At 52.5% G+C, this 17,218-nt stretch overlaps 1 protein-coding gene across 1 annotated transcript in view; it reads left to right on the top strand.

Annotated features, from left to right (window-relative positions):
* The first annotated feature begins 52 nt into the window (after nt 1-52).
* Nucleotides 53-17,218, top strand: part of ENG (endoglin) — a 43,093-nt gene continuing 25,927 nt past the window's right edge. The window contains exons 1-2 of the mRNA XM_008006130.3: nt 53-447; nt 11,544-11,695. Of these exons, the coding sequence (XP_008004321.2) occupies nt 381-447; nt 11,544-11,695 (219 nt within the window). The 5' untranslated portion in view covers nt 53-380. The remainder of the gene's footprint in view (nt 448-11,543; nt 11,696-17,218) is intronic.

Here is a 17,218-nt window from a genome sequence, read left to right as displayed (position 1 = left end):
CAGCCCCTTCTCTAAGGAAGCGCATTTCCTGCCTCCCTGGGCCGGGCTGGATGAGCCGGGAGCTCCCTGCTGCCGGTCAGACCACAGCCTTCATCTGCGCCCTGGGGCCAGGACTGCTGCCGTCACTGCCATCCACTGGAGCCCAGCACCCCTCCCCGCCCATCCTTCGGACAGCAACCCCAGCCCAGCCCCGCGTCCCTGTGTCCACTTCTCCTGACCCCTCGGCCGCCACCCCATAAGGCTGGAGCAGGGACGCCGTCGCTCCGGCCGCCTGCTCCCCTCGGGTCCCCGCGCAAGCCCACGCCGGCCCCGGCGCCCACCCGCAGCCCTGCCTCTGGACACTGGATAAGGCCCAGCGCACAGGACCCCGCGTGGACGGCATGGACCGCGGCGCGCTCCCTCTGGCTGTTGCCCTGCTGCTGGCTGGCTGCAGCCTCAGCCCCACAAGTAGGTGTCCAGGGACCCGGGGTGGGGAGACTCGGCCTCTGGTGCACAGACCAGGCCCCAAGTATTCCCAGCCTCCTTCCTGTATCCTGAGCTCACGCCCAGCGGAGTCATCCATGGGGCTTTCGAGGGTCACCGACCCTCCCAGTTTGCTGGAACTAAACGATTATACAGGACTTTCAGTGTTGGAAAGCCTCGGGCAAACTGGGCTGACTCTTTCACTTCAACCCTGGTCTCTGACGTCTGCTCACCCAGCTGTGTTCCATTACTCCCCGGGAAGCCTATGTCCTAGAATGCTGTGCAGCCACAGGAGAGTTTCCTGCCCTCTCTGAGCCTTGAGTTTCCCCATGAGGAATGGATGGGAAGGAGGGCCCACAGCCTGGGCTCTGAGCACTGGCTCTGGGTTCAAATGTCACATAGGCACTTCCTTGTGGTGTGATCTTGGGGGACTGCCTTCGGGCCTCTGAGCAAAGTGGGGATGACAACAGACTTCCCTCTCAGCTGCTGAGAAGGTTGGTGGTGAGGGATCATTGCAGAGAGGGCTCTGACAGACTGGCCACTTCTGTGTTGTTTTATTTTTAAGTTCCTCCAGCTCACCTTCCCCAGGGCCTTTGAGTAGCTCCTAAAACCGAACAGGCCAAGGCTGCAGGGCCCTGCTCTGCCTCCCTCCCACCTCCCTGATCTTCAGGAAGGGTGCAGGAGTGGGTGCCGGCCAGGTTAGGGATTCTGTGGGGCTCCTCAGCCTGGGGGGCTCTTCCAAGGGGTCATGGCCTGTGCTGCTTTCTGAAACTGACAAGAGGAGGGGCCGTGAGGAGCCAGGGACCCCCAGCCCCACGTCCTACTCCCTATCCCTCAGCCACCTCAAGCCACTGGCCGGTCCTGCGGACAATCCTTTGACCCACCTGCGCATCCAGGGGCTTTCTGATGGATCTGGGGGAAGAGGGGCAGAAGCGAGCTGCGAGTGTGGGGAGGAAGGGGAAGGAAAACAGTGGTGGGGCAGCCACCGTCTCCCCATCTCCCCACCTGACGGCATTTTAGAGTCCCTCATTCTAGGTCTCTAAAAGCTCTGCCCACCACCTGACTGATAGGAAACTGAGTCTCAGACATATTAAGTGACTTAGCAGGGATTTGACTCCTGGCCTGAGGCTCCCTAAATGCTTGCTCCTAGCAAGGTATGATAAGGCGAACCTTCTTAATGCGGCTCACAACGACCCTGCAAGATGGCTGCCGGCATCGTCCCCATTTTACAGAAAAGAAAATGGAGGCTCGAACCGGCCAAGTTCACACGGCTAAGACGAAGCCCCTACCTAAGCTCCAAGATCTCCCTCCCACGCATTGCTCGCTGCAATAACACTCTCTTCCTCTTGGTCATTACAGAAAGGTGCATGCAGACATTTAGGGCCTGGTTTTTAAGGATCAAAGGCAGTGGTGTGCTGGTAAATAATTAACAACGGGGCGGGGGGGCTCGGTCTGTAGCATTTGTGGATTTCCACAGTGTTTAAGTACTCCCACCTGGCTGACTTCAAGCCACCAACTCACCAAGCTTGTGGCTGGGAATCAGTGCCCAGTGCACCTGGCAGCTGGTTCTCCAGAGTCTCTGCAGGCGCAGATCACATCGAGAGCAGAGATGACAGTCAGGGGTGTAAAACAATTAGGAAGAAATGCGTTTGGACATTCATGCTCTTTTAAAAATATACAGTAATAGCTATGTAACAGCCAGTTGGAAAAACTCCTGGAAATGTATCAGTCTGCTTCTGTGAACAGGTAGGAGCTGGTCCCAGTGCACCAGGGGTCACAGGCTCAAAGGTACAACAGACCATCAACCCAACTCATTTATGGTCTGGGAAGCTGAGGCCCATGGAAGGCAGAGGGGAGCCTGGGGCCAGGGCCTGGAACCCAGATCTCCATGCCGGGGCTGAGGGTAGGAGTGACCCCGACATCCTAGAAATGGGTCTAGAATTTGGGGCCACCACTTGGAAGAATCTCCTAAAACTGTACCTTGCATGTAACTTGTTACCCTCACAAATCAACCTTCAGAAGTCAGCCTTCTAGAGTTACTCGTCCAACTCTGTAAAGATGTGTGGTCCATGGGTACCTGTAACAAAAATCCAGTAACTGGAAATGATCTAAATGTCCATGAGCAGAGACTCTTAATAAATTACCATGGAGTATCATGCAATAGGCACCAAGAAGACAGAGCTATATGAACACTGCCATGGATGGATGTCAGGGACACACAGTTAGGTGCCCAAACAACAATAATTCCATTTCAGCAACATTAAAATAGTAATAATGTACAATATGCAAGAGAGAAAATTCTGGAATAGAATTTTCTATTTAACCCGCTATTACTGTTCTCTGGCCTGGGGTTTTCTCTATGGGACTTTCACTTTCTTTTTAACATTTTTTTGAGATGGAGTCTTGCTCTTGTCACCCAGGCTGCAGTACAATGGCACAATCTAGGCTCACTGCAACCTCCGCCTCCCGGGTTCAAGCGATTCTCCTGCCTCATCCTCCTGAGTAACTGGGATTACAAGTGCTGGCCACCACACCCGGCTAATTTTTGTATTTTTAGTAGACACGGGGTTTTGCCGTGTTGGCCAGGCTGGTCTCGAACTCCTGACCTCGTGATCCACCCACCTCAGCCTCCCAAAGTGCTGGGATTACAGGTGTGAGCCACTGTGTCTGGCTGAGACTTTGACTTTCTAAGACACAGTTTCCTGTCATGTTGGGTTTTTTTGGTTTTCTTTTGTTTTAAGAACAAGCCGGCCAGGTGCAGTGGCTCACGCCTGTAACCCCAGCACTTTGGGAGGCTGAGGAGGGTGGATCACCTGAGGTCAGGAGTTCAAGACCAGCCTGACCAACATGGCAAAACCCTGTCTCTACTTAAAATACAAAAATTAGCCAGGCATGATGGTGGGCGCCTGTAATCCCAGCTACTTGGGGGGCTGAGGCAGGAGAATTGCTTAACCCTGGGAGGTGGAGTTTGCAGTGAGCTGAGATCAAGCCACTGCACTCCAGCCTGGATGATAGAGTGAGACTTTGTATCCAAAAAAAAAAAAAGGAAAAGAAAAGAACAAGCATGTAGAGATTTTTTTAAAGCAATTAAAATTAACCATATAGCTGCCTCAGCCTGCTCCTAAAAAAAAAAATAAAGAAAGAAAAGGGGAAAAATTACCTCGGGACTCCTTTATTGATACAGGTACTGTTAGTGTGGTGGCAGATGGCTTACTAGTTTTTTTTTCTGACTTTTTAAGCTACTTTTAATCCAGGGGGGGTCCACATTTCGGGAGTCTTTGGTCTACTTCTTTCGTACCCGGTCTCCATGTTGTCCTGTGAACTCCATGACCATCCTCTTGCAGTTCTGGAATATTCTGTCCCATCAACCTGTCACTGTTTGCTTAGCAGATCCCTTATTGTTAAATATTTAGGTGGTTTCCCCTTTGTTCTAGTTATAAATACCACCACCATGCACAGTTTTGGTACGTGCGCCTTTTCCTGTATTTTAGATTATTTCATGTGGGTTGCATCCCGGCAACAGGGTTGCAGGGGCTCGTGGCCCGTGCTGGGCGACTGGGATTGAAGAGTGTTCGTGGGTGTGGAGGATCCTTTGCTGGAGGACTTGAAGTCTCCATGCTGCTGGCTGTCTGTGTCGGGGTCTGGGACTCGGTGGAGAAGGGTCAGTGGTGCAAGGCTGAGACCGCAAACGCCCGTCTCTTAGAGGCTGTGTTCACATTTGCTGGGACGAAAAGGAGGCTGGAGCAGGAGCCATGTGAACCAGGAGAGGGTGGGCTCCCCGAGACATGGGGAACGTGACTATTAGGATTCTCCCTCACCTCAGCCAGACAGATGTGACCCAGAGGAACAGAGTGACTTGCTTGTGGTCACAGATGGGTTGGTGCTGGGCCCTCTGGTGACAGACCCATTCGTTTGCCCCAGGGCTGGAGGTGGATCTGAGCAAGAGTGAGGCGGCCACCTCCCCTCTGTCCCCAGCGTGTCAGGCAGAGGGCCAGCTCCTCCTGGCCTGTATCCCCAGTTTACAGATGAGAAAATTGAGGCTTGGGACAAATGACAGGTGCAAATTTCAACTCCAGGCTGTCTGCTTCCAAATTCAGCTTCTTTTCCCCACAACTTTTGTGGCCTGGATGCTGGAGACCTGGAGAACTGTTTACCCTGGCTCTGGGACCCCGCTTCCTAGTTCCAGCCCAGGCTTTGGGGCACCAGCCTTGGAGGCTGAAGGGGACCCTCATCTAGGGTTCAGCTGGCTTCAACCCCTGTGGCAGCGGTGGAGATGGGGTAAAGAGATGGTATAACAACTGACATTTATTCAGCACTTACAGTATGCTAGACATTGCTTTAAGTATGTGTACTATCAGACTTAACGCTTGCAAAAGCCCTACAAAGGAGACACCCTTTCTGCCCCTATTTGACAGATGGGGAGACTGAGGCACTCGTATAACTCAGTCAGGTGACAGAATTTACCCAAGTAACACTGCCCTGAAATGAGCCGCTGGGGCATGAGCCCTGGGCCTAATCACTGCAGTGTGCTGCCACAGTGGAGAGGATGAGGATCTTCCTGTTGCCTGATCTTCTCCCCGCAGGCACTGAACCTTCTCCTTGGTCCCCATAACAGCCCTCCCATCTGGGGCACAACCCCTGGGACCCTGCCTTTACCTTCAGCAGCCCCATCTATGCCCTGCCGTCTCTTCCTGCGTTCATCCTTAGGTGAAACCTCAGACTGTCAGACCCCCAGTAGAACTTAGAATATATCCTATCCACCCCTCCCTCTTCCCTACCCACTAGCCATGGGGAAGCAGAGTCCCAGAATGGTGGGGGGACTTGATGTGGGTCACCCAGCAGGTCAGAGGCAGCCCTGACCAGCCAGTTCCACAAATGGATGTTTGTCATGTTAGAAACAAAATGCTTGTTCCTCAGTGCCACAAAGAAATAGCACTCAAACATAAATTTCATTTCTCAGCAAGGCAATTTTTACTTCTATAGAAAGGTGCGACTCAAGAATGGAGTAATGGCGAGAGTACACCTGAACAAGGGAGGGGGAAAGGGGTTCTTATTCCTGATGCAGGTAGCCCCTACTGCTGCGTCATTCCCCTATTGGCTAAGGTTGGACCTCACAGTCTAAGCTAATTCCAATTGGCTATTTTAGAGAGAGCAAGGGTATGAGCCAGAGTGGCGGGGTGAGTAGTTTGGCAGGAAGGATGGTTTGGAACAGGTAACTAAAGGTGACTTAGGTCAAAGCAGGTGACCAGGGGTGAGGTCAAAGCAGATGACCAGGATGAGTCAGGATGGAGCAGGTGACCAGGGGAACAGATGTGAACTACTGATTAAAACTGGTGGAAAAGGTTGTTTACTGAAACTACGAGGAAGTTAAACTTTAAAATGGGGGACAAAGAACTGAACATACTGACATACTGATTCTTTGAAGAGAAATCTAGAACTCACTGTATCCAGCAGTGGAAATGGATGTTTGCTCTGAGCCCTGGACTAAGTGATTGGGACATGGAATGGTGTGGACTCTCCTTGTCCTGGAAAAACTCACTGTCTGCTGGGATTGTAGACACACTGGCAAATCAAAACAGCACACCTGGGCATGTATGGGTCTCCAAGGACATCCAAGGACAGATGCACCTAAGAAAGGAGGGACTGGCTTCAACAAGATTTTCAGGACAGGGTTTTAAAGGATGAATAGAAGTTAGCTGGGGGCTGGGCACAGTGGCTCATGCCCATAATCCCAACGTTTTGGGAGGCTAAGGTGGGAGGATCACTTGAAGCCAGGCGTTCAAGACCAGCCTGGGCAACATAGTGAGACTTGAGACTCTTTCTCCACAAACATTTTTAAAACTTAGTTGGGCATAATGACTCATACCGGTAGCTGCTCGGGAGGCTGAGGCAGAGGATTGCTTGAGGCCAAGAGGTGGAGGCTACAGTGAGCTATGATTGCACCACTGCACTCCAGCCTGGGCAACAGAACAAGACCCCCACTCTCCAAAAAAAAAAAAAAAAAAAGGCCAGATGGTCAAACAAAGGATGAGCGTTGATCTGGGAAAGGGCATGGCAGGGGTAGGAAGCGAGGTGTGTTTAGGGGAAGAGCCCACATCTCCCCTGACTGGGCATAAATAATTGTGACGGTAGTCACCAGTTCCTGAGCAACCCCCACTTCTCAGGAGCCGGCCTAGCGCTGTGCAGGGGTAATTTACTGGCCTGCTTGCCGACTCCATAGGCAGCTGTTATGATGACCTTCATCCCCATGTTACAGATGAGAATACTGAGGATGGAAAGGCAGTGGGCGGGTGGAAGAATCGGGACCTGAACCTTTGGCATCTGTCAAATTGCTGTGCTTTTCATCTCTACTGTAGGCTACAGTGCAGGAACTGGACCCCGCAGGCATGGTGGAACCAGGGGGGAGTCCGGGGCCAAGGCGTGCTGAGACCTCCTGGTGGCTGGGGGCAGTGGCTGGGCTGGATGCTGGAAAACCTGGGAGGCTGTAATCAGACCTAAAAAGGGTGAAGAGTGGCCAGGAGGTACTGAATAAGATGGGGCAGGCCTTGCAGCAAAAAAGACCCTTGTTGAAAAGTATCTTCCTTGGGAGGCCGAGACGGGCGGATCACTTGAGCCCAGGAGTTTGAGACCAGCCTGGGCAATGTGGTGAAACCCGTCTCTACAAAAAATATAAAAATTAGCTGAGTGTGGTGGTCCACCTGTAGTTACTCAGGAGGCTGAGGCATGAGAATTGCTTGAACCTGGGACGGAGAGGTTATATTGAGATGAGATCGAGACACTGTACTCTGGCCTGGGTGACAGAGCGAGACTCTATTTCAGGGAAAAAAAAAAAAAGCGGGGGCGGTGGCGGTGCGTGGGGGGAAGAAAAGTATCTGTCCTGGGGTGATGAAATAATATTAACAGCTTCTGTGTCTGGGGCACCTACTCAGTACCAGGCACTTGACAGGGGTTACCCCATCAAACTGACACCCTCAGCCTGTGAATACCTGCTGCTTGCTGGAGCCAGACTGTCTGGGTTTAAATCCAGGCTCTGACATTTAGTAGCCGGGTCACCTCGGGCACATTCTTGAACCGCCCTGGTCTTCAGTTTCCTTGAGTGTGCATGGGTGTAATAATAGCAGTCGCCCACCTCATAAGGCTGCTGTGAAGATCAAATGAGTTCACTTGTATAAAGCCTTGAAATGCTACCTAGGCTTCCAGTAAGCATGATGGGAGCATCTGCAGTGATTATTGGTGGCCTGCAAATGGGGAAACTGAGGCTCAGAGAGGTTAGGCTTCTGCTCAAGGTGACCAGCATTTTAAGAGGCAGAGCTGGGATTTGACCCAGGCCATCTGGCTCCAGAGCTGTTTTTCTTGATCATCCTCCAAGGTGCTGGAGGTAGCCGTTTGGAAAGTCTGGGAGGTGCTGTGTGCACGTGGGTGGCGAGGGTGGAGAGGGGACAGTGGTGGAAGGTGGCTCCTGGGTCTCTCACTTGGGGCTCCAGTCACCCAGGCCCCCAGCGGCTCCTCCTCTGACCCAGTCCCGGGAGGCCCTGGCGTTTCCCTTGGTGCCAGGAGATTGTTTTCAACTTGGTCTGGGCCCGCCTCAGGCTCCGGGAGACAGGCCCAGGCGTCACACTCCCTCCTGTCTCCCCATTCTCGTCTGCGGGGTGGGGGCGGCCAGGATTCGAAAAGGCCCCAAAATAAATGGGCCTCTTATCTGATCTCCCCGCCAGGCCTGTTATCTGATCATTACATAATGGCCATGCCTGTGGCCTCTCCCGCTGGCTGACGGCATGGAGGAGGCGGCCCCAGGCGGCCCCAGCAATCCGGGAGGAACTGGGGTTCCTGGAAGTCTGGGGAGGGGGCAGGGAAAGTCCCAAAGGGAAGGAGGGAGCCACTGCGATAATCTGCAGGCCAGACACTGGGTCATGTCGGGAGACGTGGGTCCCCGGCCCGGCCTGGTCAGCCACGTCCTGTGAGACTTGACCTGTCCCGCCCCTCCAGGCCTCAGTCTCCCCACCTGAGTAGGAGGGGCTTAAACTAGGTAAGAGCCAAGGAACCTGTGCTCACTGATGACAAAAGGAGAGGGTGGGGAGAACATGAGGGCTGGTGGGTCAGAGGGGCTGGAGACAGGAGATGGTACCGGCCCTTGATTTTGTTGGGGTGAGAGAGACCCCAGTGACCTCTCCATCCAGAAGGACCGTCACCTGGAGGCCACCCCATCCCGCCACTACACCCCACCCCTTAGACCAGTCAATTCTACAGTGACTGAAGTCAGTAAAATAATTGTAATTAAGAGAACTGCCAGCCAGGCACGCTGGCTCACACGTGGTGGCTCACACCTGTAATCCTAGCACTTTGGGAGGCTAAGGTGAGAGGATTGCTTGAGCTCGGGAGTTTGACACCAGCCTGAGCAACATAGTGAGACCCAGTCTCTACTAAAAATTAAAAAAATTAGGCGTGGTGGCGCACAACTGTAGTCCCAACGACTAGGGAGGCTGAGGCAGGAGGATCGCTGGAACCCAGGAGCTCAAGGCTGTAGTGAGCTGTGGTCACACCACTGCACTCTGGCCTAGGAGACAGAGTGCAACCTTGTCTGAAAAATAAATAGAAATTTCAGAAAGAATTGCCATGTACACAGTCTCAGGGAGTCCTCCCAACCATCTCTGTGGATCATGTAAGTTCTATTTGTTGTCATTTTACAGACCAGGAATTGAAGCCCCACGGGGTGGAATGACCCACCAAAGCCACATAGCTGGTAAGCACTGGGCCTGAGAGGCAGACCAGGTCAGCCTGGCTCCAGGGAGCTTGTTTTAAACCAAAATGCCACTATGTCCAGGCACTCCAGAGTCCCTGGGACATGTAGGATAGGGCCAGAGAGAGGACATATAAGGCCTGGGCCCCCGTGGCCATCAGAGGTCCTCATCCAGATCTTCTCCTTCCCAAGACAGAGCTGGGAATGGCATTGCCATGGCAAGGGGCAGCTATCTCACGTCCTTTGCTGACTTCTGGGGCCCAGAGCCCAGCGTGCTGTGGGAAGGTGAGGAAGGAGGCTGGTGAGGCTCCAGACAGCTCAGGATTCAGAAGAAGCCTCCCTGCCCCCTCCTCTGAGCCGGCCTTGGCTGGACATGAGGCCAGTCTCTCCATGCCCATCTTTGATCTCCAAGAAAACAGGAAGTGAGCGCGACAAGATGGAGACACAAACTTCCAAACAGTCTCCCCTTCTGTCCTCCTTCCCTCCTCCGGAGCCCCCTTCCCCCGGCACATTCCTCAGGACGAGGTGTAGGAACCTCATTTCCTTTTCCGACCCTGCTGAGTCCGGGTGAAATTCCATTCCTTTCCCTCAGGACCTGTGTTTCCGGGCTCTGCGGCCTGCTCCGGCAGCCTCCCTCCAAACCTGGGCCGCCTTCTCAACTCGCCCTGTCCCTTGGGGCTAGGGAACTCTCAACCCCTTCAGACCATTCCCCCCACCACCTTGAGGCACAAGAGAGGAAGCTTTGTCTCCTGATCTCAGCTCCTGCCTTACCATAGGGTTGCCAGATACATCAAATAAAAATAAGCTGTGTATGGTGGCTCATGCCTGTAATCCCAACACTTTGGGAGGCCAAGGTGGGAGGATCCTTTGAGTCCAGGAGTTCAATACAGCCTGAGCAACGTGGTAAAACCTCATCTCTACAAAAATAAAAAAATTAGCTGGGTGTGGTGGTGCATGCCTGTAGTTCCAGTTACTCAGGAGGCTGAGGTGGGAGAATTACTTGAGCCTGGGAGGTCGAGGCTGCAGTGAGCTATGATTTCGCCACTGCACTCCAGCCTGAGCAACAGAGCAGAGTCTGTCAAAAAAATAAAAAATAGGCCGGGTGCAGTGGCTCATGCCTGTAATCCCAGCACTTTAGGAGGCCAAGACAGGCGGATCACCTGAGGTCGGCAGTTCGAGATGAGCCTGACCAACATGGAGAAGTCCCATCTCTACTAAAAATACAAAAAATTAGCCGGGCGTGGTGGCGCACGCCTGTAATCCCAGCTACTCAGGAGGCTGAGGCTGGAGAATTGCTTGAACCTGGGAGGCAGAGGTTGCAGTGAGCTGAGACCACGCCATTGCACTCCAGCCTGGGCAACAAGAGCAAAACTCCGTCTAAAAAAAATAAAAATAAAAAATGAAAAATAATTTTAAAACATAAATAATAAAAATATAGGAGACTGGCTGGGTGTGGTGGCTCACGCCTGTAATCCCAGCACTTTGGGAGGCCGAAGTGGGCGGATCACCTGAGGTCAGGAGTTCGAGACCAGCCTGACCAACATGGAGAAACCCTGTCTCTACTAAAAATACAAAATTAGCCGGGTGTGGTGGTGCATACCTGTAACCCCAGCTACTTGGGAGGCTGAGGCAGGAGAATCGTTTGAACCCAGGAGGCGGAGGCTGCGGTGAGCTGAGATCACACCATTGCACTCCAGCCTGGGCAACAAGAGCAAAACTCCATCTCAAAAAATATATATGTATGTATTTATATATGTATATGTATATATGTATATATGTATATCTGTATATGTGTATATATATCTGTATATGTATATATGTATATCTATATATGTATATATGTATATCTGTATATGTGTATATCTGTATATGTGTATATCTTTGTATATATGTATATCTATATATGTATATCTATATATGTATATATGTATATATATATGTATATATGTGTGTATATATACACATATATATGAGGCCCAGTGAAATCTGAATTTCAGATAAACAATGAAAATTTAGTATAAGTATGTTCTGTGCAATATTTGCAATATACTAATACTTCAAAAAATTTACTCATTGTTTATCTGAAATTTGAATTTAGCTGGGTGTCCTTTTATTCATCAGTCCTTTACGTAGTAACACTGTGACCTTGGGCAGGAGATGTTTCCTCTCCAAGCCTTGGTTTTTCAATCCATGGAACAAATATACTGATATCCACCTCGTAAGGTGGCTGTGACGGTGCAGGAAAGCCCTTAGCTCATGTCAAGTCCCTAGGAGAAGTTTGGAAAGTAGGAGTCATTGCCATCACCTTATTCTCACCTAGCCTCTTTCCGGATTTCTCCAACAGGTCTTGCAGAAACAGTCCATTGTGACCTTCAGCCTGTGGACCCCGAGAGGGGCAAGGTGACATATACCACTAGCCAGGTCTCGAAGGGCTGCGTGGCTCAGGCCCCCAATGCCATCCTTGAAGTCCATGTCCTCTTCCTGGAGTTCCCAAGGGTGAGTGTCCCATGGCAGGGTCGGGTGCGGGCTCAGAGGAAGCTCCAAGGCAGAAGGGGTGAGGGGTGCCTTCCTTGTGGCGTCCCCGGGGCAGTGGCTGAGTCCTCATTAGGCCCCCTGCCAAAAGAGTGATGTGGGCATCTCACAGGGCCCATCAGAGGTGCCATTTCTAGAGGCAGGGTCTGGATCAGGGCAATCTTGTGGGTGCCACCACAAGACTCAGGTGGGAAGAGCTGAGTAGAGAAGAGCCGGGTGGGTGGGGGCACCAGGTGAGTCTTGTTTATGCACCTCTGATGGTGGAGACCTCACGGAATCTCAGACGACGCACGCAGCTTCTCTCTAGGGAGCTCGGACTTTGAAAAGTGCTTCTTGGGCCAGCCATGGTGGCTCACGCCTGTAATCCCAGCACTTTGGGAGGCCGAGGCAGGTGGATCATGATGTCAGGAGATCGAGACCATTCTGGCCAACATGGTGAAACCCCGTCTCTACTAAAAGTACAAAAATTAGCTGGGCGTGGTGGTGTATGCCTGTAATCCCAGCTACTTGGGAGGCTGAGGCAGGAGAATTGCTAGAACCAGGGAGTTGGAGGTTACAGTGAGCTGAGATTGTGCCACTGCACTCCAGCCTGGTGACAGAGTGAGACTCCGTCTCAAAAAAAATAAAAAATAAAATAAAATAAAATAAATAAATAAAAATACCAAAATTAGCTAGGCGTGGTGGCATGTGCCTGTAATCCCAGCTCTACTTGGGAGGTTGAGGCAGGAGAATCACTTGAACCCAAGAGGCGGAGGTTGCAGTGAGCCGACATTGCACCACTGCACTCAAGCCTGGGCGACAGAGTAAGACCTTGTCTCAAAAAAAAAAAAAAGAAAAGTGCTTCTCAGTTGAGCCCAGATCTTTCTCCCTGGAATGTCCTCTATTGAACATCTGTGACCCTCAGAGATCCAAAGGCTGCCGCGGCCTGGAGACGATTCTCCCCAGGAGATCCCCCTCCCAGCCCACCGTCAGTTTGTCTGATATATTTGTCCTTAATGATAATAACATCTTTGTTAAGCGCTATATGCTAGAGACGGTGCTAGGGCCAACTCTATGCCAGGAATTAAGCATCTCACATGTATTAAGCCTCCCGAGGCTCATCTGCCAGGGTCTGTTATTATCCCTACTTCTTGGAGAAGGAAACTGAGGCTGGCTGAGAGCAGTGGAGTGACATGCCCAGGGCCAGAGTTCACACCAGATCCCTGGGGATGCCAGAGCCAGCCTGCCACTTGGTTCCCCAGGTGGATCTCAGTATTCACGTGGCTTCTGGCCTGGTTGGACTGGAGGTTACACCTGGTTGATGTGGCCTTAGGTCTTGATAACAACTTCGCTGTGTCAGCTCCGGGCAAACTTATGGCCAATCTGCCCCCAAAACTGTTAAGTTGCCCTGCATTTGTGCAGTGATAAGAAAGTGCTCAGACCACCAATATCGGGGGACCCTGCTCCCCACCGCCCTGCCCTCCATGAGGACTGTGGGCTTTGATAATTTCCAAATCATAGATAGTGCCAAACACACTTTGTGTGGTTTTCATAGGCATTGTCATTTTTCTTCAAATTTGGTAATGATATTCAAAATGGGACTGCCTCTGTTAGTTCACGTTGTTTGTTTTAATGTTCAGGTCCCTGTGCCTCCTCTGGGTGACTGGGATCCCCCAACCGTAATTGCTCAATACTGGGCCAGGGTGAGGGGAGGGCCCCTAGGCAGGTGTCCAGGTCTATGGGAGACAGGCGTGTAGACAGGTGTGTAGATAGCCAGCCAGGATCCAGGGGACTGCTGCATTCTCAGGGGCACGGGGCCAGGGCACCCCAGCTGCTACAGGATTAGGCAGGGCTTGTTACGGCCACACCATCCTGAACACACCCGATCTCATCTGATCTTAGAAGCTGAGGAGACTTGGGCCTGGAGGAAGCAACATCATGGATGTCCAGGAGCTCACCAAGGAAGGAGGTGGTGTGGAAGAGCACAGAATAGAGTGAATGCAGAGGCAGAGGGAGCAGGCCCTGTCTGGGGTCATCAGGTGGCAGGAGCTAGAGGTTCCCCAGCAGGACAGGGGAGATGGCAACGGCTTGTCGCCATATTAAGAAGTTTATCTTTATCCTGTGAGCAATGACAGTTCTTGGAGGGATTTTAGGGGCACGGCAGGGGGCCACTGTGACTCATGCCATATTCCAAGAATCCCTCAGTTCATGACAACAAAATCTTCCCGTCAGCCTCTGCGTCTTCTAGGGAACTCGCTCCAGTGAGCTTCCACCTTTTAATTCAAGGAGCCAGGCTACAAGCTTCAGGGCTTTGAGGGATGTTCATTTCAGGAAGTGGTAGAGACATCTGGGGTCCAGGAAACCCAGGGTTCAGTCCTGGATCTGTCCCTGGCCAGCACCTCGCATAGCATCTGCTGTGCCGAGGGTGGTCCTTCTCCCCACTCGCTGGTAGATACACCTTTCTTGGACTCAGGAGCTCACCCGAGAACATAGAGTAGTAGAATCTGGTCCAGGGACCTGGCTTACACAACATCACTCTTTTTGTTTGTTGGTTTTTTGTTGTTTTTGTTTGTTTGCTTTTTTGCCTCAGACTCCCAAGTAGCTGGGATTACAGGCGTCCTCCACCACACCCAGCTAATTTTTGTATTTTTAGTAGAGATGGGGTTTCACCATGTTGGAGAGGCTAGTTTTGAGCTCCTGACCTCAAATGATCCGCCCGCCTCAGCCTCCCAAAGGGCAGGGATTACAGGCATGAGCCACTGCGTCCGGCCCCAAATAGTGTGTGACTGAATGCACGCATGCGTGCACAAATATGTGCACTGCTGTGTGACGTTGATGCAGGGACTGAGAACACAGATTCTGGAGCCAGACAGCCCTCCAATTGAACTGTGACTCCACCTCTGAGAGCCACATTACCTTGGGCCACCTCTAAGCTTTGATTTTCCCATGGGAAACCTGGAACCATTCATTAACAGCACCTACCTCCCAGGGGTGTTGTAAGAATCCAGCGGGATGGTGCAAGCAAAACACCGAGCGCAGGACCTGCCCGGAGCAACTGCTCAATGTATGGTGGCTACGGTTATTGTTATTATTATTTCTCTCTGGGCTCCATTTCTCACCTGCAAACATTCTCATTTTGCCAGGGCTGTTACTGTTTACAGAACGTCTTTGCATCAGTTGAATAATTTAAACCTCAATGGTTATTGCTACAAGATCAATGGGGCAGGCCAGGCATGGTGGCTCATGCCTGTAATCCCATCCCAGCACTTTGGGAGGCTGAGGCAGGCAGATCACTTGAGGTTAGGAGTCTGAGACTAGCCTGGCCAACATGGTGAAACCCCATCTCTACCAAAAATACAAAAATTAGCCAGGCATGGTGGCAGGTGCCTTTAATCCCAGCTACTAGGGAGGCTGAGGCAAGAGAATCACTTGAATCTGGGAGGCGGAGGTTGCAGTGAGCCGAGTTTGCGCCACTGCACTCCAGCCTGAGCGACAGAGCGAGACCCTGTCTCAAAAAAAAAAAAAAAAAAAAAAAAAAAAAAAAAAAAAAAAAGATCAATGGGACAGGGCTGTGAATTCATTTTCAGCAGGGCAAGCTGAGGTCCAGTCTCACAGAGCTGGGCCTTCCTTCTCCTGGTGCTTCTTGTCTCCCTGCCCTGAGAGTTGAGCCCATGATCCCGCCAGCCCCTACTGCTGTGACCACTGAGGAACCTGTGGTTTCCCTGGGAGGCACCTTCCTCCCCAGGCATCCCCTAAGAGTGGGGTCTAGAGCTCACGGTCCCCCTTGTGCAGCCCTCACCAGGTGCCCACTCTGTGCCCAGCCTGTGTGGATGATGCAGAGAGAAGGTAGAGCCAGGGAGGCAGAGGTGGCATCAGCAGCTCTGGTACTGAGTGGTGGGATCAGCAAGTGGAGCTTCAGGGGGCCTCGGGTGATGGGGCGCGGGTGAAGGTAGAGGAGGGAGGGGCATTAGGGAAAAGGCCACTGGTGTCTAGCCCAATAGCAGGGTAGAGGGCATTCCAGGCAGAAGCCAGTGCATAGCAAAGGCCTAGAGGCATGGGGCTGGCCGTGGTAGTAGGGGTGGTGGCTCTTAGCAGCCAGCGCAATCCCTCCTGACCTATGGCCGGCTTCTTCGATCCCTGGCACAGAGAAGTGGCTTTCCCGTCCATCCCTCAGAATCCTCAGATTTCCTGTGGGTGGGTGGTAGATGGGCGGTGGCAGCCGAGAGCCTTGGGGAAGTGCCGCTCAGTGCGTGTGCCGGTCAGGTCTGCAGACAGCCCCGCTGGGCAGGGGCTGGATCTCGCTGGGTCCCTGAAGGGCAGGCCGGAGCCTGGATTCCGGGAGGGGGCCCAGGGTCACATCCTGACCCTCGGAGACAGGAAACCAGCCTGGTGTCTCAGCAATTCCCGTCAGGCTGTCTGGGCCGATCTGCTATCCTCCTAACAAACGCACAGGCAGCCAGGCCAGGGCAGAGCTGGGTCAGCACTGATTCACCGGCTCCTGGGCAAACTTGGGGCAGCTGAGACCCCACCCACCCCTGAACAGACAGAGCCCACAGGCCCCAGCACTGACTCACTGTTGACCAGAGGGGCAGGCAAGGCCACTCAGGCAGAGAGAGAGCTGGGAGGGACCTTAGCTCCCCCAGACTGTCCTGGGAGGCTGTGGGAGGCCATGGAAGGCAGCACAGCCCTCAGACTTGGGCAAAGGGGACCCCTGCCTGGGCTTGGGGGAAGCAGTTTCCCTCTCGCCCTCTGCCAATGGCAGCCCTCTCCCAGGGTGGGGAATCTGTGGGGCCAAAGGGATGTACCCCCCTGAAACCTGTACCCCTCCCTTCTAGACGATGCTCTTGGTACCCAGGACCCCAGAATCCCAAATGGCTTTGAGCCTCCTCTCAGGGCTGCAGGGATCTTTCCTGTTCCATCCTCCAGGGGAGCACTGCATGGCTATGTGAGCTCCCCCAGACCTGAAGGATGGTTGAGTTGGCTACTTGGGGAGGCAGGCATGGTGGAGTTTCTGTATCTGGGCTGAGATGTCCACACGTGGACACATGACCACCCTTGCTGGGCTGTCAGAACCACAGTGATGAGAAGGAGAAAGGACTGGGACCAGAGGTTGCCATTTGTATTCTTGTCTCAGGCCTTGCAAATATTAGAGGCAGGCTTGCTGAAGGGGCAGGATTGCAGGTTGAGGGGATCAGATGGGCTGAGCAGGGATTGTGCCTGCCCTCTTACTGCTGCATCCTTGGTGTTAAGCTCGGAGTCAGCCCAAGAATCAATATCTGTTGGATGGATGGATGGATGGATGGATGGATGAGAGGATGGATGGATGGATGGATGGATGGATGGATGGATGGATGGATGGATGAGAGGATGGATGGATGAGTGAGAGGATGGATGGATGGATGGATAAGAGGATGGATGGATGGATGGATGGATGGATGGATGGATGGATGGATGGATGGGTGGATGGATGAGAAGATGGATGGATAAGAGAAGGGAGGGAGGAAGGGA

This window comes from Chlorocebus sabaeus, chromosome 12 (assembly GCF_047675955.1).
Source record: "Chlorocebus sabaeus isolate Y175 chromosome 12, mChlSab1.0.hap1, whole genome shotgun sequence".
In the NCBI taxonomy this organism is placed as follows: Eukaryota; Metazoa; Chordata; class Mammalia; order Primates; family Cercopithecidae; genus Chlorocebus; species Chlorocebus sabaeus.
This window is presented reverse-complemented; position numbering and strand designations above follow the sequence as displayed.